The 23,905-nt window shown below is 44.9% G+C and overlaps 1 protein-coding gene across 2 annotated transcripts in view; it reads left to right on the top strand.

The window, feature by feature from the left end:
- BFSP2 (beaded filament structural protein 2) overlaps positions 1-23,905 on the top strand; it is a 44,214-nt gene that overhangs the window by 9,531 nt on the left and 10,778 nt on the right. For both annotated transcript variants that reach the window (XM_085629965.1, XM_085629966.1), the window contains exons 3-4: positions 1,910-2,066; positions 23,018-23,179. In XM_085629965.1, coding sequence (XP_085486091.1) covers positions 1,910-2,066; positions 23,018-23,179 — 319 coding nt within the window. The remainder of the gene's footprint in view (positions 1-1,909; positions 2,067-23,017; positions 23,180-23,905) is intronic.

The following is a 23,905-nucleotide window of genomic DNA, read 5'->3' as shown; positions in this document are numbered from 1 at the left end:
ACAGCATCCATAAATTTGAAAAGCAATAGCTGCTAAATGAAGAAAATGTGAATAAGTCAAATATTTAGATGATTTTAACAGATGCCTGTTCAGGACTCCAATGTATTCAGATTTAGTGTGTAAATGATACATAATGTTAAATGCTTTCAAATATACAATTCATGAAAGGTGTATAATTATTTAAAATAATGCAAACGAATGCAGCCCGATTAACAAATCCATGTATGCATTGTAGCTCAACTTGCACATGCAGAGAGCATGGTTTATGAAGGCAGAACCCTTTTTAAATTCACAAAATGGGAATTAGCATGCATAAATATATATATATATTTATTTTTTTTGCATGATTTAGTCTAGTTTGGGGTAACATTTTGTGGGATTATAGCTGCTTAAAGTAGAGGAATGCTCTGGAAAGTTTGTGCACCCCTAGAAACTTATGAGTTTGTATGCAGTAATAAACTTCTTCTCAGCCAATTCATACCCTGGAAAAGATTGCAATTCTGTCAAGAGCAGTAGTAAATGTGCAACCATTTCCAAGGGTGGGAATAGGAATGGGACACATGCAAAGTTAATGGAGGTTTTGGGGAAGGTGTTAGTCAAGGCAAACATCTTCCGGTGACTGAAAAAAGGGGGTGGGAGTTTTAAAGTACATTTGTTCTCACACAAGACATTTTCAGGAGTGTAATAGTGTAGAGTGTACAAGTATGCATAAAACACTGCCCTTGCATTAGTGTGAATTGGAATTCACAAAGGGCACCCAGGAGGACACCTACAACCTGTGGGTGTTGCAGCTTCCCATGAGCACTCCTGGAGACCATTTTAGGTCCCACAAATTGAATATCTATACTAAAACCTCGGTGTCAACCTGCAAGAAGATTTTAAGTTGCTTTTGTGAACCTAGGGGCATATTTACTAACATATCACGCAAAGCTGTGCAGCAAGTGAAGTTGCTGTGTGGTACGCAAGGGAGAGAGCAGAACTTTACAAAACTATGAACAATATGACGCAGTTCTACTCTCTTCTAGCCCGGGCACACATATGGCTGACTAGTGCCAACACAGGCACCCTTGCATCTTGTCACATGGGTGCCTACCTTGCGTTCAGGATAGGTTTTGTGCAGCGAGGGATACCTTCCCGCACAAAAGACTATCATTTGAGGCTATTCCCTCTTTGCATGTGTACTGCAGAATGCAGCACACATGCACAGATGAAAACACAAGGAGAAATAAAGTCCACTTGCTATGCCAGCCTCAGGTAGGCGTGCCATTTTGGTGCAAACCCATGTTTACAAGTCTTTGTAAATATGGTGTTACGTCCATTACGTGGATGCACGGCAACATCCATGCACTACCCATGTAAACACAGGTACCTGATACAGGTAACACAAAGCAGCGCTATGCGCACCCTTACAATATATCTTTTTTTAAACATTTTTTATAAAGCCACGCAAATCGGGATTTGTGTGGCTTTGTAGATCCCAAAATAGATTTTTTGTTTGGGTGTGTAAAAAAAAAACATGCCGCAATCCATATGCAAATTCTTTGTGCATTTGGACCCGATCCTATAGAGCAGAGGAGAATACAAAGTTTCTGTGGAAATAGCATGGATTTTATAAAAAAAAATGTATAGTGTGTATGTTTCTTCACAACACTGTGCATAAATCCCAATACAGTCCACACAGCCTGCATGCTCCCTTTTCAGACACCTGATAGATTACATGTTGTAACAAGATAAATCACTGGGAGACTGTCTTTCTCTGTTACAAGTTCGACTTGTGCGGCATAGCATCCACCTGGGGGCAGATCTAAGTGGAATGGCATTGAGAAATGATTGTCGGTGCCCCGAAGGCAGGCAGGGTCATGGCTGTGGTATTGCAGATCATGCATTTCTTGACATCCTGTCCTTCCAGATATGAGAACGAGCAACCTTTCCGAAAAGCAGTGGAAGAAGAAATTAACTCCCTCTACAAAGTGATTGATGACGCTAATTTGACAAAAATGGACCTGGAAAGTCAGATAGAGAGCATGAGGACGGAGGTGGCTCTGCTGTCCAGGAATCACGAAGAGGTGGGTGATAGAGGCACTTAAAAAGTGGAAGCTGTCGCTGTGTCGCTTTTGCTGTTCGGCTCCAGGGAGAGTCTTTCTTCTATGTTCATGCCACAGGGCGAATCATGTGGACGATTGGTTCAGCGTCATCTCTAGTAAAGTTTATTTAGGGGGGGGGGGGCACATGATGAACTACAAATATCAACCCTCATTTCAACAGGTTCTAGTGCATTTGAATGAAGGCTAAGACTGCAGATGCTTTTGTCAAGTAAATCTAAATCTTTGCATGGAATAATTGTATGTTCACAGATATCACACATACTGAAAACTAAGGGGCAGATTTACAAGAAACTGACACATCAATAGAGATGCGTCAGTTTCCGGCGCCAGCCTGCAATACCCTTGCGCCACCATGGATGCGCCGTATTTAAAATACGGCGCACCATGGCGAAAGAACTGACAGATGCGTTAGAAATTCTTTGCGCATCTGTTGTCCCAAAAGTCACGCATTGCTGGAGTTGTGTCGCAAGCACAACACAACTCCAGCAATGCATGTTGAGGCCTATACTTATTGTACTGTGTCACTCCTTACGTCTGCTTCAAGCAGGTGTAAGGTTTTGACGAAGTGATGCAGTGGCGCCCTAGATGTGGCGCAGTGAAATATTGTAGAGTTCACTGCGTCACTTTTACAAGGCTTTCGTGCGTGGGATCCCCCACCCTGCATACATTATACCTGAGGAAGGTGTAATGTGACGCAGGTCTTTACAACGTGACGCATCTCCCTAGATGCATCACCTTGTAAATTGGCCGCGTTTTTTATGCTGCTGCTGCATCACAAAAGTGACGCAAAGGCGGTGCAAAAGGGTGCAAAAGGGGCTTGTAAATCTGCCCATAAATTTCTTCTCAGCACTCTCAATTTTATAGCAGATAAGGGCAGGGGTGGTACCTCCTTTAGGGTGGAGGAGCGTCGCCACGCCTGCTGCGAGCACAGCAGCAAATATAATAAAATGGTCCCCATTCATTACCATTCCATTTCATATTAAAGTGCTGCTGTTACTTAACTTTCAGCTCAGGTGCAGGCGAGGGCGGGGCCATCCCTGCTGATTGACAGCAGGGACGAGGACTGCATAAAGCTAAAGTGTGCATGTCGAATTGGCCGGCTGGCTTGCTACGGCCAGCCTGACATGCTCACTTCAGATGCACTAATCCAAGATGTTTTGAACAGCCGGACAGATTGCAGCCACAGGCCCCCAGTCTCAAAAGGAGCGCTGGGTTAGCCTGCCTGAACCAATCCTGGCGCTTCTCTAGGAGCTCCAGGATTGGTTAGGTCCTTGGCTGGGTGTGCTGAAGGAATGTCTACCACCTTCCTCCCTCCCCCTGGACCGGAACTGCATCAGGCTGCTTTCAGTCAGAACGCACCCTCACGAGCACGGCGAGACGCCGGACCGGACGACAGCCAGTAGTATCTGTAAGTGTGTGTGTGTTTTATTTTTAAGATCTCGCCATTTGTATTTCAAAATGTACGCAATCCCATTATCTAACTCAGCAGCACCTATTTGATCAACTTCTGAACAATGAAAGGCTTCGCCAGTTTCACAAAGATTCAAATGTAGGGTTCATTATGCTTCAAAAATTCAAACCACACATCCTGGCACACATCCTTAGAAGAACGCCAGTTTCCACCTTGCACAGGCAGCAGGGTTTACGGTCTATCAGGCGCACTTGCGCAAAGTGCGCATTCAGGCAGTACTGACATATTTCCACAAATCCTAGATCGATTCGAACAAATGAATTCCAATTTTGTTTTTACATGTTTGAGAAACTTTGGCTGCACATTCGCACTTGCGCCTGAGCTGTCGTGAGAAGGGCCACTACAGCGGGAGAACAACAAGCACATGTCCAAATACCGCGACAGGCGGGCAGCCTCACGCGCCTCTGGGCTAGCAAGAGGTGAGCCACAGCACACACCATCTGATTCGCAAGGGAAAAGGTCAATTTTTTAAAGGCAAGTGAATTACCCCAGATCAGTGGGATAGAGGCCCAAGCCCTAGATGATAGCCCTCAGGGGGCTATAGAATGGAATTTCTCGATAGGGTCTGGAGTCTGCGTCCCCGCAGTTTCCCACATCTGTGCAGCAGATACCCTACCTGCTGAACTATCACACTAGTGCTGGAAATTCCAATCTGCAGGTTGTGACCAGACCTTTGCAGCCGACGGCACATAACCCGAAGCTGCTATCTTACTCGGATGACAAAGATAGACAAGCAAATATTCTAATTTAATTTAATGTAATATTTATAGGGTGCAACGAATCATCCCCGAGGGGATCTCTCGGCGCCTGGGAGGCAGATTACCAAAACATAAAGATCTAGCCGAACAGCCACGTCTTGAGAAGCTTCTTAAATTGCCACAGGTTAGGACAAGCTCGCAGCTCGTCTGGTAGACTATTCCAGTGGGCGGGGGCCAGATGAGAAAATGCCCTCCCTCCCATCTTGGTTTTTCTGATTCTGCAAGTACGTAGTAGCCTTTGTCTACTAGATCTCAGGGGGGGCCCTGGAGAGTACCATTGCAACTTTGCGTTTAGATAAGTAGGTCCAAGTCCATGTAGGGCCTTGAATGCCAGGCACAGGAGTTTAAAAATTGATCTTTTCCTAATCGGAAGCCAATGCAGGTGCCGCAGTAAAGATATTGATGGAGTACGTAGCAGTTTATTTAGTGTCAGGCGTGCTGCCGTGTTTTGTACCACTTGTAGCTTAGATAGCAAATCTTCTCTGATCCCTACCTATCCCTATTCTATCTGGTACACTAATCAGAGTGCCTATTGTTGTGAAAAGCCACGTGCCCTGTGTGCTGTGCAGTCCTGCTTGATAAACACCCCATTAACTTGTGCACTGAGCTAAGGAACAATTTCATTCTGGCATCAAATTGTTGTCTTTCACATCCATATGGAATCAAATACACTCAGCCTCCCCTTGCGTCCCTTCATCAAATGTGGAATGTTGCCTGATTCACCCAGTAAATACCGAAAAGGCCCCGGGAAAACACTGAGGGGCATATTTACAAGCCCCTATTGCCACCACAATGTCACTTTCAGTGACGTGATGGCGATAGGAGCTTTGCCTTACTTACAAGGCAGCTTAAAGCCACTTAAGGTGGCTTAACACTGCCTTGTAAATAAGGTCACCTTTTATGCTACACTTAGCGTGAAAGGGGTGGGCAGTGGGTGTTGTGGTGTGCATTCCACCACAACACCCATTGATTTTGACGCTGCCCCCTATTTACAAGAACAGCGTAAACAGGAGGCAGTGCCAAAATTAAGGCCAGGGAAAACCTGATCTTATTGAACAGGGGAAATGAGGAGAAATCCTTTATTTCTCCTCGTTTTTGCTGTTTCCATGTGTGCAAGGCAGCACACATAGAAACAGCAAAACGCCAATGATTGTTTATGTGCAGGAAGGTCTCCCTTCCAGCACATAAATAATCATTTTTAAAAAATGCTGTTTTGAAACTTGTATATGTGCTGCAGCGCACATAGAAGTTTCAAAACAGCATTTAAAGATTGTTTATGTGCAGTAAGGGGGACCTTCCTGCACATAAACAATCTTCCCCTCAACACAGGCACCCTTGCACTATGACGCAAGGGTGCCTGCGTTGGCGCTAGGCAGCTAAATTTAGCGCCAGCGCAGGAGGAAATGCAGGGCTACACCATATCCCTGTAAATACGGTGCAGCCCTGCTTTTCTAAAGTGATGAAGTGTGTCGTTAGCCTTCTCGGCTTAACGACATGCTTCGCCACTTTGTTGTGAATATGACCCTGAATCAGTGCCTCACCACTTTCAAATGTCACCAGCTGCCACTGGATAAGGGAACAGAGAGCAGAGACTAGTGCTTAATTTGAGCCAATGCTTTCCAGTGCTCAGCACCGGCACTTAATTGGTTTCCGGTGCTCGGCACCGGCACCTAATTGTCAACACCATACTGAGAACAGTCTACCACATGGTGGCGCTGCTTATCTAATTTAAAGATGAGCAGAACAACAGTTGTTTAGAAATACAATATACATTAAAATAGTGCTAATACCACCATCCCTTTAGCTTTGGGGACCTGGAATAATCCGATCTGTTGCATTTACATGTAAGAGAGATGGTTAGTAGTTGTTTTGGCGGCAACGGCGATGGGTGATGCAAGCTGAAGTGGCCTCCTGGTGAGAGCCCTGGCACTTAATATTTTACAAATTAAGCACTGGCAGAGACAGAGGAAAACTTTGACGTGGCATGTGTAGGATCACACAAATCGGTAAAAAGGGGAAGTTGGGTTTATAAACCAGCAGACTTTTAACACTCTGGAAGTTAGTTGATAGGCCGCAGCTCCTCCCCACAGAATCAGTAATTTCATCTCACAGTATTCAACATTTAACGCACAAGTTGGGAAGGTTTCAGTAAAGTACATGGCAACAGCTGCAAAGGAATAGTTTGGTAGCAGGCCTTTCCCCACAGGCTGCGCCATAAGTCAGCTGGGGTGTGAAACATGTACATTTAGGGGCAAATTTACTAATACTTTTTATAGAGTAAATCTTAATTTGTGTTGGAAAGTAGCCCTAAAGAAATGCAAAGTAGTTTAGTGCTAATTTGTGTTACTGTGTGTCAAGAGGGTGTTCCGTGTATGATACTTGGGCATTTCGATGCAACCACCCATGGCTTTTGATGCAAAACCCTCTGTACTAAAAAGAGGCAAGATTTGCACCAAAAGCCATGCCTCCTAGATGCAGGTATAAAGTTTGCAAAACGTTTTCTTTCACCTTTTCAACTTTGTGTGTGTGCTGCACTGTACAGCACATGCACAAAGTGGAAAAAGTGTTAAACACATGGATGTCATTTAGGGGTTACCAAAGGGTCGCAGCTGCGACCCCTGGCTTGCCCTGTGCTGCCCCCAGCACTGCCTTTGCGACCCCTGGCCTTAGAGGTGGTAAATTCAGTGCCAGGAACACAACGGCAGCTGGGGGCTCCAACCTCTGTATTTTCTGTCAATTTTATATTACATTGATAGTGAATAAATAAAATAAAATATATTATTCACTAATAGTGTAATAAAAATGAAGTACTATAAACTGGAATATGCCCTTCCGAGGCAGCTGAGTTAAGTTAAAATGCTTTTAAATGTATGTTGTGTGCGTGCTTGCGGGTGAGAGTGTGTTTATGTGTGAGAGCGTGTATAAGTGCGAATTTGTGTGAATGTGTAAGTATGTGTGTGTGTGAGTGAAAGTGGAGGTCATAGGGTGCACAATGTCACTTCCGCTACCTGCATTTCGGTGAAATGACGTCCTTTGTTAAGCATAGATTTTGTACTGAAAGTGTACCCTTCCAGTACAACACTTATATTTGACATAGTGTACATGGCGTTGCAGTACGGTGCAGCGTGGGTGCATTGGCGCATGGCAGCCTAAAGTGCACCAGCAAAGAGGAAAGCAGCACCATATCCTAGCAGACATGCTCGCTCCCTTTCACACAAGCAGCAACGCAACTTGTATTGCTGCACTGCGTTGTGTGCAAACGTAGTAAACCTGCTCCTTTGTGTCTTATCTTTTGTCACTAACATTTTATCCACCAGTAACATCCCTGCTTTTGGTTGTATTCACTAACATGGAATTAACTGCATTATATTTTTCTGGGGAGGCAATGGCTAGATAGCGTTTCATTATTAATTCCTGTGTAAAGGCCTGATAATTCAAGTTACCGAGCTCGGCAGGATGAAAGGCAGAGTTGGCCTACTGACATTCCAACTCACAACTTGGATGTTTTATACCGGTGTCAGGAGTGGACATTGCACTCACTGAGCTGTCTTCTCAGGCCTTTTACATTTAAATTGCCATTCCTAATGCATGTCTACATTGCAATGCCGTTAGCTGTGACGGTGGAATTGTTGACACGCTGCTGTTTTATGGCATCAATGGTGTGCGTGAAATGTCATGTTTCTGTGGAGCGCCTTGTCGAAGAGGAAGGGGGGATCTACCTGTTATTGTAGGCGTCAGAGCACTCAAAGCCGTGCAGTCTCCCTTGTTCGTGCAAAAACAAAACACACACACACACACTCTCTCTTTTTCTCTTTCTCTCTCTCTCTCTCTCTCTCGTAAGCAGTTTGAGTCCTGGCTCACAACAAGCAAACACTGTTTACTGTAACAGTGCAATTTTCAACCCCCACTCCACGATTCACCCTGTGTTTATACCTCTCCGTTTATATCGAAGCCTCATTGGACATTTCACTCTTTATTTGTGCATTTTTGTTGATCACTTATATTTCATTAATATCTTTACATTTGAGGCGTATACATTTGATTGATTAGAGTTCTCAGAATAATTTGGGATTACTGGAGTGCATTCAGATATGCAGAGGTCAACATTTACCTTTGCAGAGCTGACTGTGTTAAATGTTATGAGTTACCCGATTGTACCCTTAAAGAACTGGGGGGGGAGTGCCTTTCATTTCCCATGCCCTTCTATACCTGGAAACATTTGTTTTTGATTTCTCTGAGATGTGGGACCAACTGAGAGATTTTACAAAAACGACTTTTATGATTTAGAAAAGACTTTTTATAACCATCCCAAAATCAGTATTACACAGTTTTTTGTTTTTTTACATTGAGGGTGCTATTGCTTAGACAATCTGTATGATAGTCAAAGCACTCATAGCGCCCAGATGTGGGGCCGGGGACGGTGTTGTCCTCAAGAACAGATGAGGGAGTATGTCCCTAAAGAGAAGATACAAAACAGCGTTTCAGAATACAGTCATTTATGAAGAATGACTCAAAAAGTGAGTTTGAGATCAATAACTTAGAAGGGATCTATTCTCAGCCCTTTCTTATTTCATCTTTATGTAAGACCATTAGCTGAGTTGGCAGAGAAACCCGGCCTATCCGTGTTTTCTTACGCCGATGATTCTTAAATTCTTTTTTCCCTATCTTCACATAATACCACTGCCCCTTCTACTCTAAAAATTGGCCTAAACAATATAGCATCTTGGATGCAAAATAATTTTTTGAAACTAAACGGCGAGAAAACGGAGGTACTGGTGTTGGGAAAACAGAAAGACCTTTGGAACCAGCAACACTGGCCGTGCAAAATGGGTGATCTCCATCCCCCTCGCCACAAGTCCGAAACGTAGGCATCATAATTGACGATGCACTTAGTATGCATCCTCGATCCGTCGAAGTTGCAGCAACCTGCTTTACCATCATTAAATGGCTGCGGAAAATGTGTTGGATGCTACCAGAAGCGACTAGAAAAACCGTAGTCAATGCCTTAATTACATCAAGGCTTGACTACGGCAATGTGCTCTATGTGGGATCAAATAAATCAGTGATCCACAGACTACAGACGGCCCAAAATGCCGCAGTTAGACTTCTATGTGGAGTCCCTAAGACCATCCCCCACCTCGACTTATCGACGCAAATTACATTGGCTGAAAATCGAGAGTCGAATAATATTCAAGGCACTCAACTGCATGCACAAAATTAAATCCCGCAATGCTCCCAGCTACCTGCTGGCCCTGGCCAAACCATACATTCCTTCCCGCAATCTTCGATCAGCCACCCAAGGTAGGTTTGTTGTCCCCAAATTCAAATTGGCCCGGATGGGCGGCAGATCTGTCTCACACCTTGGCCCCTCACTTTGGAATTCTCTTCCCACTGCTCTTCGAAATGAGACAAACTATATCAAGTTCCGCAAGTCGCTAAAAACCTGGCTGTTCGATAAATAAAAGGCACAGGGCTATCACGCCTTGACCTGCTTCTGCGCCGGGAAACCCTTTTTGGGTAGCTGCCGCGCATTGTAAATTTAAAAACTAAACTAAACTAAAACCATGAAGGTTTATTAAAATATTAAAGTGCAATGAAGGAAAATGAAAAATGTAAATAAAGCAGCACTCTCACTGCATCTGTCAAAATACCTAGAAATCCATTGCTATGAGGTCTCACAGACTCTAAGTAAAAAACAGCATTAAGCAAAATCTGAAAAATAGGCTAAGGGCCTTATTACGAGTTTGGCGGTCTGTGGACTGCTGTCCCAACGGTGGTGGTTCCATGGCGGTGAGCCAACCGCTGTATTACAAGTTGGGAGTGTTGCCTACACAAGGAACACCGCTGGACCGCCAGCACCTCCAGCACACCGCCGAGGTCACGGGCGGGGGAAGGCAGCCTCAAAGGGTGATACAGAGGCACAAAACTGCCGTCTGTATTACAAGCTGGCTTTCCCACAAGCCAACCGTGGCACTCTGACCACCGGCTAAAGGTTGGTGGAGACGAAGGAATTGTGGTGCATACTCACCCTCTTCTAGTTCTGCCCAGCAGATGTCGACATAGATCCCTTTCTCCAGTTCCCCCTACACAGGAGCATCTTCACCACAAGGAATGTGACTCCGTCTGCGACGAAATACAGGTAAGTGCATTGATACCATATACGCATTATTGGGACTGCCCACGTAAGGCTCGGACTCCGGCAATGGGTATGTGGTTTTTTCCAACACATATCCTGCATATATGTGCATCCGACCCATATGCAGACAGAATGTACACACAGGCATCGATACATATTGAAATAAAGTGCCCACCACCGTAAGACCTCTACAGTCACACCACCAGCCCCTGGAGAAACTAGTAATACGACGGTCGGACGGCCAAAGGTGCAGCAGTCTCCTACCGGTCACAGACAAATTCCTACAGCGGTCGGACCATCAAACTCGTAATAAGGCCCTAAATCCCAAAAAGTTCAGCAAATCAATAGAGGATCAGACAGCATCCTTAGTAGAATCCCAAAAGTCTCTTGCTCACCCCTACATTTGAGGGTTTATATATCAAATTTCACAATAGAAAATTATAGAAACTGCAAGGTCAGCATTCTGTGAGCAACAGTGTCATTATTTTGACAAATCACATTTCAACATTTTAAAATGTCATATAACCCTACCGTCCCACTACATGAATATAGATGTGCCCCTTCTGACCTAATGTCAACCAGAGTTGTCAGAGCAAACTAGTCAGATAAACAATAGAAAAGAATCAGGTGTGAATGCAATACAGTGTACTACCAATAAGAAGCCTTTGAAAAGAAACAAGACACTTCTCCAGAGAGTACTTCGAGACCAACATGTCATAAAAAATAAACAGTGCACATTTTAACGCATGCGATGCCAATGAGAAACAAAAACACACAATTAATTATTATAATGATTCAGTAGAGGTCTAGTTAGCATTATGGCATGGAAACAGTTTACACATCACCATTTTTTTTAATTTATTTGCAAATAACTCATTATTAAACACATATGTTTCTAGTTAAAGAAAGCTCCAACACAATGTATGTGACATATTAAAGATTTATAATCTGCTGCAGAGGTTAAAATCCCTGAGCCAGTCATCAGCCAAAGCCGTGGACAAGGGCCTATAGAGAGCAAGAGGGCCTTCAACAACTGGTTTAGCCCAAGGCAGAAGGGCTATAAAGCTATTAGAAGATTCCCGTCAACTGAGGGTAGAATGTTACATATTACAAAGGGAGAAACAGAAAGACAAATCTTGGAATGTTGGATCAGAAGGTCTGTGTCAGCCATTATTGTCCTTGAGCCACTTCATTGTCTTGAATGGAGCTTTTGACCTTCCAATCTTCTACTGTAGCCTTATAGGCCATCATAATGGGCTATGCCAACAATTAAAGGCCTTCTCCAGTGCTATAGGCCTGAGCAGAAGGCGGGGCCCATAACAAGGGAGCAAGCCTTTAATGGCCAATATAGCCTGCTACGGAGGGCACTAAGGCTATTAGAACATTCCACCCATTAAGCAGCCTCCCGGGAGTCGTGGGGGGCTTATAAATTTTGCCGCCACTGAAGCTTGAGGGCCCTTCGCATCTCTTGCTGTGTGCTGACAACTTTTAGCACACACACAGGAGGAGCTGTGAAAGTAGGCAGCGATTAGCCCCTTATTCTCCTTGGGCTGTCAATGTTCTGCTCTTTGTGTGGCTGAGATGAGGGAGACAGGAGCTGGGGAGAATTTCCCCATTACCTCCTTCTGAGGCTCCAGTGACACTAAGAGAGATGGTAGGAGAGAAGCTGAGATTGTAGAGGTCCTTCCCTACAGCCTCTGCTTCTCTCATTCCTATGCACAATCCACATAATCTGAGGAGAAGCAAGGGAGACATAGAGTCAGAGGGTGCAGATTAGGAAATTGGAACGTTGACAGCAGTTGACCTATTCCAGTGTTTATAGCCCCTTGCTGTTCCCTTATCATCGATGAAACTGCCCAAATTCCAATTGTAAGAAATTGGATTATTTTTCTGGTGCGTGACTACCCACCTCAAGCAACACTCACAACCCTTGTGAGGGTGAACCCTCAAGGTCAATAAATTAACCAGAGCTTAATCCCCTGATAGCTATAGCACAGAGCAGACAGGCTTAACCTCTGGCAAAGTGTAAATTATTTTTGAAGTGCCAAACAGTAGCAAAGCCAAAATGCAAAACAATAAACTTTTAATTTCTAATAAACAAAATGACACCAAAATGACAAAAATCCAATAAAGGGACTGGAGATATGATTTTTAAAAGATTTAAGTAGGAATAGAGCCAAGAAGCTTAAAGTACCAATGATAGTCAATACTCGCAGTAGTTCTGAACCTAGGCGCAATTTGACGCTGACAGCAATGGAGCGCGGGTTGAACGCGTCAACCAGGTTAGTCCTGGCCAAAGATTTTACCTTCTGACTTTAGTCCTTTAAGCCTTAAACCACCAGAGGAGTACACTTCTAAAGCCCCCCAGGTTTAGTTGCCACTGGTCAGCTTGGCAAATTCAGGAAAAGCCCTCCTGAGGCTTGTTGTGTCCCTGTAGCTTGAACAGAAGGTCAGCCTTATGACACTTGGTGTACACTTCTTTGTCCTGGTTAAAGAGAAAGCAGATCCACCCCTTTAGGGCTCTTCTCAGGTTGCAGACAGCAGGTTCAGGCCTCTTCTGATGTTCGTCAGGTCCAGGAGTGCTCTGAAGTGGCTGCCCAGAGATGCCACATTTATGCATGGCATGAGCTAGTGGGTGGGGATGACTCCTGCGCACGCCCCAAGCCAATGAGGTAAAGGTTTCTGGGTCCAACTCTACCCACTTTGGGCATTTTCAAGATGGCATATGTCTTCGGCCACACAAAACTTGGGCTATAAGGGCTGGTTGTGTGTGTTTGTGTGTGTGTGTGTGTGTATAGAGTGTACTATGGTGACCCTAGAGTTCTTCCACCTTTAACACTAAAGTCCAGTTTGTGGAAAATTCAGAGGCAGAAGTCTGGTGTAGCTAAGCAAGGTTTTCTAGCAACCAGACAGCGGAAAAACAACAATTGCTTTGGCATCCTGTTTCCCTTCTTTTCAAGTGAAGTCCCAGTGTTATGTGTAAAAAATCCAAACCTGCCAAGCACGGGATATCATTCAAGCAGGAATTGACACTGCAGTGTCAAAAAGGATGTTCATAGACCCACCCTGCATATTTTTCCATGTTCAGAGGAGTCATTTCTGCCTATTCAGGTCAGCATATTGTTTGCTCTAAGGAAGCATTTTACACCTTCTTCACGCCTATTCAAATACTAATTACTGGCTAGCAGATTAGGAGAGCAAATGCACATTTAACCTCCTGGAACTTAAAGTGGCTTTTCCTTAATATTTATTAAAAACCGAATTCACCATTGAATTGGATGTTTAATAACTATTAAAACATTTTTTTCATTTTTTTCTAGTTAGTTCTATTCCCAAGATACAGTATTAGAATGTTAAACTGTACTCTAGTTTTCTAGTTACAACTGCTATGTCAAAGGGTTTATTTTGATAAGTCAAATTGCAGTCTGTAACCGCCATAATCATGCTACAATGGTAGGCCTGAGGCCATGTTTTACATTGTCACTGTAGTTGATGGTACAATAGGAGCAGCAGTCCACCAGTGAGATTTAACTTACGGGCCAATGCAATGTTTTGTACCATATACTAGGCGCTTATAGATACAGTAAACATGCGAATTAGGAATTTGCCCGTCGACCATGTTTAAAAGGGGAGCACAGGCACTTTACCACTCGTTAGCAAGGGGAAAGAGCACAGAGGTCTAATGTCAGCAAAAATATAGGGTCCACCAAAAGGCAAAAAATCCAGGGCGATCACGCAGAAAAGCAGTGGCAAGTACTCCGCTAAGAGGGAGTAGCGTCGCTCCGCTGCTTTTTGCAGTGAAAAAAAAGGACCAATAAAATGGAATAATAACTCGTGTTATTATAATTGTATTTGTTCCTGCTGCGGTGTCTCAGCAGTGCGGGCGATCTGCTCTGCTCTCAGAGAAGGGGGAGGAGTGGTGAGCACTATCTAAGTGCGCATGAGTCTGTTACCGGCCCACTCGGGCCGGTCAAACATTAATGCACACGTTGCCTGTTCTCCATGCAGGACGCATTAAAGCCTGTGTGGAGAACATGCCCAGGCTCCCATTCCCTGGCTGAGCGCCGAACGATGGCACTCGGACCAATCACAACGCAGCGTTGTGATTTGTCATGGGGAGCCTGGGAGCCCAGGTGCTTCCTTTTTCCACAGAAGAAGCCAGGAAGAGGACCGAGGAGAAACGGCGGCGGATGGCCAGCCTGCCGACCGGCAGGTGAGTAGTTTTTTTAACCCTCCTATCTCTCTTCCCCCTCTCCTTCCCACTGCTACTTCCAGGGTGTAGCCACCACTGTAGAAAAGGCAGATTTCCTACACCAATGTTCTAATTAAATAATATTATCCATAGGGGAGGGCACTCACAAGCAGTATTGACCGGGGTAGAGTCAAAGGGCCCAAGGCAAAGGTGAGTGCCTTACTCTTTTCCAGTAAATACATGGGAGTACACTCACTTGGATAATATTGCTGTTATGAAGAAGACCATTAAACTTTGGAGGGAAGTTCACACAATTGTTCATTCAATGGTGTGTTTTTTCTTGAAGTATTTAGGTGGAAGGTTCCTAGATGCATAACTGGTGGATTTTCTTGGTGATAAGGCACCTCCATTTTGTTCCACTGAAATGCATTTTAGTGAGTGACTGGTTTTTGAGGTCACAAAAAAAACTTTCAGTAGCCAGACAATCTGAACCGAGCTTTCCATAGCCAGACAATCTGAACCCACTTTTCATAGCCAGACATTCTGAATCCAGCTTTCCATAGCCAGACAATCTGAACCCAGCTTTCCATAGCCAGACAATCTGAACCCAGCTTTCCATGGCCAGACAATCTGAACCCAGCTTTCCATGGCCAGACAATCTGAACCCAGCTTTCCATAGCCAGACAACCTGAACCCAGCTTTCCATGGCCAGACAACCTAAACCCAGTTTTCTATGACCAGATATTCTGAACCCAGCTTTCCATGGCCAGACATTCTGAACCCAGCTTTCCATGGCCAGACATTCTGAATCCAGCTTTCCATAGCGAGACAATCTGAACCCGCTTTCCATAGCCAGACAATCTCAACCCAGCTTTCCATGGCCAGACAATCTAAACCCAGCTTACCATGGCCAGACATTCTGAACCCAGCTTTCCATGGCTAGATATTCTGAACCCAGCTTTCCATAGCCAGATAACCTGAACCCAGCTTTCCATGGCCAGACAATCCTAACCCAGCTTTCCATGGCCAGACATTCTGAACCCCGCTTTGCACAGCCAGACATTCTGAACCCAGCTTTCCACAGCCAGACATTCTGACCCCTACTTCCCACAGTCAGACATTCTGAAACAAGCTTTGGTAGTCAGACATTCCAAGCCCAGCTTTCCATAGTGAGTCATTCTGAAACCACTTTCCACAGCCAGACATTCTGAACTTAGCTTTCCGTAGTTAGACATTCTGTACCCAGCTTTCCGTAGTTAGACATTCAGAACCCCGCTTTCTCTCCAATTACTGAAAAGAGCATTTTATTTCTAAGTTTATAACTCAAAGGGGGCAGGACAGGGTTACTCTACACTGAGTTTGCCACTCAACCCATCGCTGGAATATTCTCCACTGTCAGGGCCGACTGGCCGTAGAGGGCATCGAGCATTTCTCCGGTGGGCCCGAGAGATGGGGGCGGTTTTCTGGCCGTGGGAGGCAGTTTTGTCACTGGGGGCAGTTTTTGCAGTGCTGCAATATCGGCCCCCGGTAACGAAAGTGGGAGTGGTGCTTTTTGCATCCCCCCGGCTCTGCTCCCAGGGCCGGTCAGGCAGCAATCTGCCAGTGATGGTTACTGTTCCCAGTCTGGCCCTGTCCACTGTCCACTATCAATAGATGGAAATGCACACATTCCAAGCACACAAGAGTCTTTTAGTACAAAATTTCTAGGGGCCTATTTACAAGCTCTTTGCGCTTCCGGTACGTCACTTTTTCCCATGTTAAAAGTGACGTACCGGCAGCGCAAGGGGCTTGTAAGTAAGCCCCCTACTATCTAGAGCTGTCTCACCTCCCTACTCTTTTGACCACCACTTACCACCGGTCATACCACTCGCCCACAGCTTCATTGGTGCCTGCCCCCGTCGTGTTGATTGCCACAGCTCCCAGGCCTCTGTCAGCATCCACTCAGCCTGCCCTGGGAGATTCACAGCATCTTAAGATTGGACCAGCCCCCTGCCGGCATGTTGTGGAGCCCACTTTGGTCTCCGTGACATCAGGGAGGGACGATTGACAATCCTAGATTCCTTCTCTGACTGGTGCAATTGTATTGGGGCTAACACCAGACACCCCTACGCCCTACCAACCTACTACATTCCTCTGAAGGACTGTATCCTCAGAACAGTCCAGCAGGCACCTGAAAGGAAGCCTACGGCAAGCCCTGGAAGGGACCCTCCACCCCAGAGCACAAGTCCCAAAAAAAGAAGTGGGGGGACTAACCTAGTTGATCAGTATGCAAGTGACATCACAGCACGTGACATTGCGGCGCGTGACATCACAGCGTGTGACATCACAGGAAGTGACATCACAAGAAGTGACATCAGATCTTAAGCCCTCACATATATGTTTAGCAGGTGTATCATGAGTACATTTGAGTACATTTCCAATACACTTGCAAACTCTTCTGGTTTAGGCAGAAGATTCACACTTTTGTAGATTACACATAAAACAAGGTTGCCTTTTGTCAGCGTAAACTTCCTCTAGCCATAGTGCTTTCAAAGAAAAAATGATATTTAAATTATTACAACGCCTCCTCAGGGGTAGTAAGCACTATATAAATGCTATTTATTTTGTGCAAATACTGTGTAAGACCATCACATCTGACATTCTTACATGCATGCATTTCTTGTAAACAGGGACTGAACAAAGTGAAAAGCTGCCTCTTAACTATGTGTGAAGTACTAACAAGGTGTGAGCCTTTGTTTCCTCCCTGTTGCATTTGCATCAGGTGTGAGGCTCCTGACTGCTCCCAGCCAAGAGACTGAACAAAAGGAGGCCTGATGACCCCTCACATTCGGACTTTGTTATGGGCCCAGCAGGAGTCAGAAATAAGAGAGCCCCATTCCGTCCCCACCTGCACCTTGTTGTGGATGGAAAGCAGATAACGTGCAGGCGCGGCTGCATGTGTCCTCGTGTTTAGAAATTATACCGGGACGAATTCAGCATCTTTTTCAGTGGGGCCCAACTTCCTGGCAGGGAGGACGCCGTCCACACTGTGAAAAAAGTGGGTGGACCAGTGCTTTAAATGGGCCGGTACCAGTGCTTTAAATGGGAAAAAATAAGTGCAGGCACTGTTAAAATGAGCTATGAGTGTAGCAAGTGGGCGGGGCTAGAGGCGGGGCTAATGACAAGACATAAGACACTTCTACTATGTGGCCCATCACTTATATATTCTTGAGTGCGCACTCACAGAAACAAGCAGCAATGCTCACACAAAGCATTCCAAGAATGTCCTTTAAAATACCGCCCTAGTGTCTGGATTTCTTCCCTCTTTCACATGCTTTTCTCTCACACACACAAACACGCGCACACACGCAGGCAAACACCCAGACACATAAAAGACAGACACTCACACAAAAGACTCAGGTAGAATAAAGGCCATTTTACACCCGTTATCTCCCATGGCTTTCTTAATTGCTGCTGTCAGCGGGATGCCTGGATTCGAGTGTGTGCACAAATGCACACCATGGTGTGAATGTGATTTGACAGCACAGCGTGGTGGTGAACACAGGACATTATGCAGATGAGCCCTGCTGAATTGTTTAAAGGTGGCTCAGCTTGGGCTAGAGGTGCTTTGGCTGTCAGAAAGCCTCGGTCGTGTGCGTGAGCCAAAGCAACAATGACCATACCTTTGAGTACTGGTACTCTCCTTGGCAGCAGAGAAGTGCCGGTACTCAGAGTGGTAAAAATGAGAAGTGCCGGTACTCAGTACCGGTGAGTACCGGCCCATTTAAATCACTGGCCGGTACTGTCCGGTACGGAGTACCGGCACTTTTTAGGTCTCGCCTGAGACAGCGCTTTAGCGCTGCTCTGGCGAGACTTATAGTAAGCGAGTTTTGGAAGTGCAAACGAGTGCTTTCAGGCCTCCAAATACAGTGCATGTGCCCCGGGCGCGCGCACCATTTGGCAGCCTGAAAGCACTCGTTTCCTTTCACTTTCGCGGCCCCTTTGATGTCCCGCACCACTGTGCCCGCCCCCACTCCCCCTCCCACTCCCTCCTCGTCAACTTCAGTGCGCGCTTGTTGTTTGTTGTTCGCTGTGATTTATTGTGCGCATAAACATCGGCCGTTTCGCCCTGGACCTATCATGTTTTTAAACCGCACCTTGCCTCCATGCTACATTGAAGCCAGCATTGCAAGTTGCAGGCAGGCTAACTACAGTGTGCTGCGAGGTTGCGAAGTTGCCTTCTCCGTACGAAAAAGATGAGGGTGCTGTGTATTTCAAAGTTACTCTCCCATACAAAAAGATACATGCATGAAATAGTGGTGCTTTTGTATATTACACTCTTAACAATAACACGGTTTAGGAGCGGTCTTTATTGCAGGGAAGGGAAAAGCAAAGGTAAAACATAAATGTGGGTGTTAGGAATCTACTTAAAGCTCAGTTTTACACTGAACAAGAAATAAACTACATGCATTTACATAGATTTATGCATGTTTATACCAAACGCTTAGCCTACAGCTGTTTGACAAATAAATACATTAATAAAACATACATATGTACATATCCAGGCTAAGGCAATTCCTGCAGCTAAAATTTTTAGGCTTAAACCACTAAAATGGGACAGAATACTAAAAGCACTTCTGAAAACTTTAACTCATTTAAATGCCTGGGTCCAATAAAAAACAAGCATTTGCAATGCAATAGGTCTCGCATTTATACGAGTTTGAGCTATTGGCATTGTAAATGACAATGCCTTTTATTTATGTTTTAAAAACCCACACATAAATAAAATGCATTGCCATTTACAGTGCCAATAGCTCAAACTTTTAACAACTGCGAGACCTATTGCATTGCAAATGCTTGTTTATTTTGAGGAGGAGAGTACCGGCACTTTTGAGGAGGAGAGTACCGGCACTTCTCAAGAGAAATGCAATAACTTTAATTGGTGAGTACCGGCACTTCTCAGAAACAGGCAGGTACTCTGCTACAGAGTACCTGCACCTTTATTTTTCCATTTCAAGCACTGGGGTGGACGCCGTCCACCTGTGTGTACCCCCAATTTGTGCCCTGCTCCACCCCCATGCCCAGTTGCTGCCTCTGCCTCATCTATTCATCTTTCATGAGGATGGCTGCGATCACTGTTCCATTCATGGCACTCCTGTGTCAGAAACTGTTCCCAGAGTTTGCAGTGACCTTGTGAAAACATCCTGAAACGCTCTTCTTGACTTCTGTGGCACGTTGCCAAGACTGGAATACGTCAGAGTCATCAGGGAGGGCTCTATTTTATGGTGTGTGCCCGTGTCACGAGGGCAGTGAAGGGGATAAACACAACAAGATTAAAGGCCTTTAGATAAACATTGCAAGTTCTGACTAAACTAATATGCCAGACTATGGAAAATTATTGCAATATTTAAACTTGTATTTTTATATATTGTAGGCCTATGGTACAAAAATAAAAAGAACAAAATAAAACCAGAACATATTGCACCGCATACACATAGTAGGCAAACACTTTAAAATTAATTAACCAAATGCATATAAAATCATGACGCAATGGTACTATACGCCTACTCGCCTGCACAAAATGTTCCCTAGCGTGTCCCCATTGTGTTGGAGATGTTTGAAGGCTCCTGGAGATTTCATGCACATCTGGTGGGCGTGTCCGCTCCTGACCCTTTTCTGGAAGGAGGTCCTTAGCCATATTAATGGGGTGCTGGGGGTTCCGCTGCCTGAATCCGCTACCGTGATCCTTTTGGGCCTTAAGCCTGTCAGTTTGAAAGCACTTACACGCTGCGATTGGACTATAGCACTTCATATGCTAGGGGCGGCTAAACAGACTATAGCGTTGTACTGGAAAAAAATTGACTCTCCCCCAATAGTGGCTTGGTACACGCGTTTATGGCATGTGCTAACTATGGAAGTTTTTACAGCGCGATTACAATCGCGTGACACACGCCTTACTGCTGTTTGGCGGCCCCTAGTCCAGTACCTTTGTAAAACAGAACATGCGCGTTACTTACCCTCCAAGCTTAGAGCGCTACGCCTTTTTGAAGATGCCCTACTTCCGTCAGATCCCAGTAGACTCTTTGCATGATCAAGTCAGTCATCGGAGAAGCCCCATATGACAAGCCCCAAGACAAGCACGCCTAGTGTTCTGCGCTGTTGCGTACACATTCCCGTCCGTCTGCCTAGCCACTACTGCTACTGTCCTTCTCTTCTCTTCTTTCCCTTCTTTCTGTCTGGCCTCTCTCTGTCTAGTCTCCTCTATCAGCTTTTGACGGGCCCCTCGCCCGAGTTCTTATTGTTTTTGTTCTTGCATTGCAAAAGGTCCCGACGCTTCACAGAACGCTCTCATATTGCCATGTGTTTTGGTACGCGGCCGGCCCCACAGGGGTTGTAGGCGGCATGCTGTGTTTTAAATTGTTTTATAATGCCTCCATAAAGTCCTCTTGAAGAGCCTTGGATGAAACGCGGCCGGCCCTAACTGGGTTGTAGGCTTAACGCTGTGTCAATGTGGACCTTGTTCGTAAGGGAAAATTAAAAAGACAAGTTTAAAAAAAAATTAATTAACCATTGCGTAGAATTTTAATATAACAGTATGGGTGCTTCCTAACAGGCTCTTGCACTAAGAACAGGGAAAGGAAATATTGATAGTTTTAACGCTCAACACAGGAACATGTAATTCATATGTCTCAAAGAAAGAACAACTATTGACTCTAAAGCATGGGTACTTGCAAACATTATCACAGGGACCAAAGAGGGTTTGTCAGTGGTGTGAATGAGGACCGCACAGTTACCAGCACGGGGTGGTCGAGTGGTGGTTGAGGGGTTAAGATGGGTGTGGAGGAAGTGAACCATGTACATCTGCTGGCTGAATTGATTTGCATAATGTGGAAAGAGAAAACTCTGGAACAATTCTGGCTTTCCCGCTTGACCAAATTGTGTAATCCTGGACAATTGTTTTATTTTACTTTCCCTCCTTTTCTTTCATTTTCACACATAAGAGGAGCTCAAAATACATGACTTCGGAATGTGTGCTGTACAAAAACTTCTCCATGTATGATAGCAACCCCAGCTACCGCAAGGGTGCACATAACAACTGACTTGCCTCTTAGTTCATTGTTGGCATTGTTGCCAGGATGGTGGCGAAGCATCACGGTTTCTAAATTCATGTTTGAAAATTCGCACCTTTAAAAAATACTTTTCAATGCACTGATAGAATCTGATTTACTAAGGTGAAAGTTTCTGCATGTTAATGAAATACACTTTTTAACTTGTGAAATGACGTTATCATATTCTCACACGCTTGCTGTAAGATGTGTTTATAAAAGAAGGTGCTCCTGAAGTTAAGTGGTGCAGGGCTCCCTAGTTAATTTCTCTCTTTATCTGCAAATAACATTTATATAAACCCTTGCCCAATTATTTAACATATTTTTTATGTTAGGGCTGTGTTGAGTAAACAGCAGCTCAGTGCTGTTGTTGACCAGAGGGCCTCACGTAAAGGTCAGGCGGGACGCATGCGACCCCCGGGCCGTACTTACAGTATAACTGCTCTGGAGTAACTTGGAGAACTAGTTTAAAGACACAAGAATGACTAGAAAAATAGAAAAGGTTCAAGAAAGTAGAGGATAAGTAAAGTGTTGGTCGTGAGTCCTGGCACTGAGGTGCACTTTTTAGGTCTCGCCTGACCCAGCGCATGCACTGGTCTGGCGAGACTTATTGAGAGGGCTCCAAAAAGTGCTACCAGGCCAGCCTAGAGCTACACTGCATGTGCGCGGGCGCGCGCGCTTGACCGCGATTACTTTCACTTTCGCGGCCGCTTTGATGTTTGATCGCGATCACTTTCGCGGCCGCACATAGCCAATAGGTCTCGCTTTTGGGACCTTATAAGTATTTAGTTATGCAACTGTTTCATGGCTAAACACTTATAAGGTCCCAAAGGCGAGACCTATTGGCTATGCCAATGCTGGTTTAAATCAGATGTGCACAATTGATCAGGAAAAACGCTGTCTTTCACAGTGCAAAACAGCCCATGGCTGAAGTGGGCTGGCCCATTGCCCCATGCTGTGGCGAGCAGAGGCAAAGTGTGAATGACAGGTGAACAGACCAATGGGGAGCAAGGCTGACCCAAATTCTCTCTATGTACACGTATATGTATCTATTTTTTTATTCACAATTGTTTATTAAATGAGGCTGGCGAAAGAGCTAAAGCAATAGCTGATAAAAAGTCAGAAATTATTTCTGAAGTTGGCCGAACCCCCTGTTGACATTTGGTAGGGCTCATCTAAGGCTACAACGTGACATATGTCAATGCACTTGTGGGTGTTTTTTCACCACACTCACAGTGGTAGTGAGATCACATGGGCATGTTTCTTGCAGGATGTGAAGATGCTGTACAAACAGCTGGCTGGATCTCAGCTGGAAGAAGTGAACACCCCCATTGGGACAGGGCTGGACGACATCCTGGAGACCATACGGATCCACTGGGAGAAGGACATAGAGAAGAGCCGCGCCGAGACCGGAACCTTCCTGCAGGCCAAGGTAAGTGCGGGCTGCTGTCTCCGACCAGCATCTGTTGGCATCCCACATGGGTGTCCATGATAGGACCATGAAAGCAGGATCTGGGCCAGAAATTCAATGTAGTTAATGAATATGTTCAAAAAGTTGTTTTTAGGTTAATTGTGAGTAAGTGTATCCCATGTGTGTATCCTGAAAAGTTAGTTTGGATCCGGCCCTCCAGGGCCTATGATGGACACCACTAGTGAATCACAGTGTTTTAAATACAAACCGTAGGAGATTTCCATTAAATACAATTCTGCATTCAAAACATTTTATTTTAAATGTTGAAGCAGGTTTTTGTCCTTAAGGGGCCCCTCTTCAGTTTCCTTTCCCAGGCCTGGCAACTGGTGTGTATGCCAGTGAGTTATTCAGTTGTCTCGGCAGCACCAATGGTCTGTTACCAGCCTCCTGCAGTTTGAGTGATAAAGGGAAAGAGTGCACTTAGTTTTAATATTATTTACATACTAATAAATAGCATTTTCCCAACGTACAGGTAGAAACTAAGTCAAACAATATATTACAGAAAAAAGCAATGTGGTCCAGGCAGCTTCTGTCAAAATGTTTAAAGTACATGCTCTTGCTTTACTAAGGAAACGATGATAGATGAATTGCTATAATTCATTGTAACCAGTGGTAATCACTTTATGCAGCATTCCATTCCAGTACTTTTTGCTCATTAGACCCAAGTCAACCCACTTCAAATCAGCC

Source organism: Triturus cristatus, chromosome 10, assembly GCF_964204655.1.
Source record: "Triturus cristatus chromosome 10, aTriCri1.1, whole genome shotgun sequence".
Taxonomy (NCBI): Eukaryota; Metazoa; Chordata; class Amphibia; order Caudata; family Salamandridae; genus Triturus; species Triturus cristatus.
This window is presented reverse-complemented; position numbering and strand designations above follow the sequence as displayed.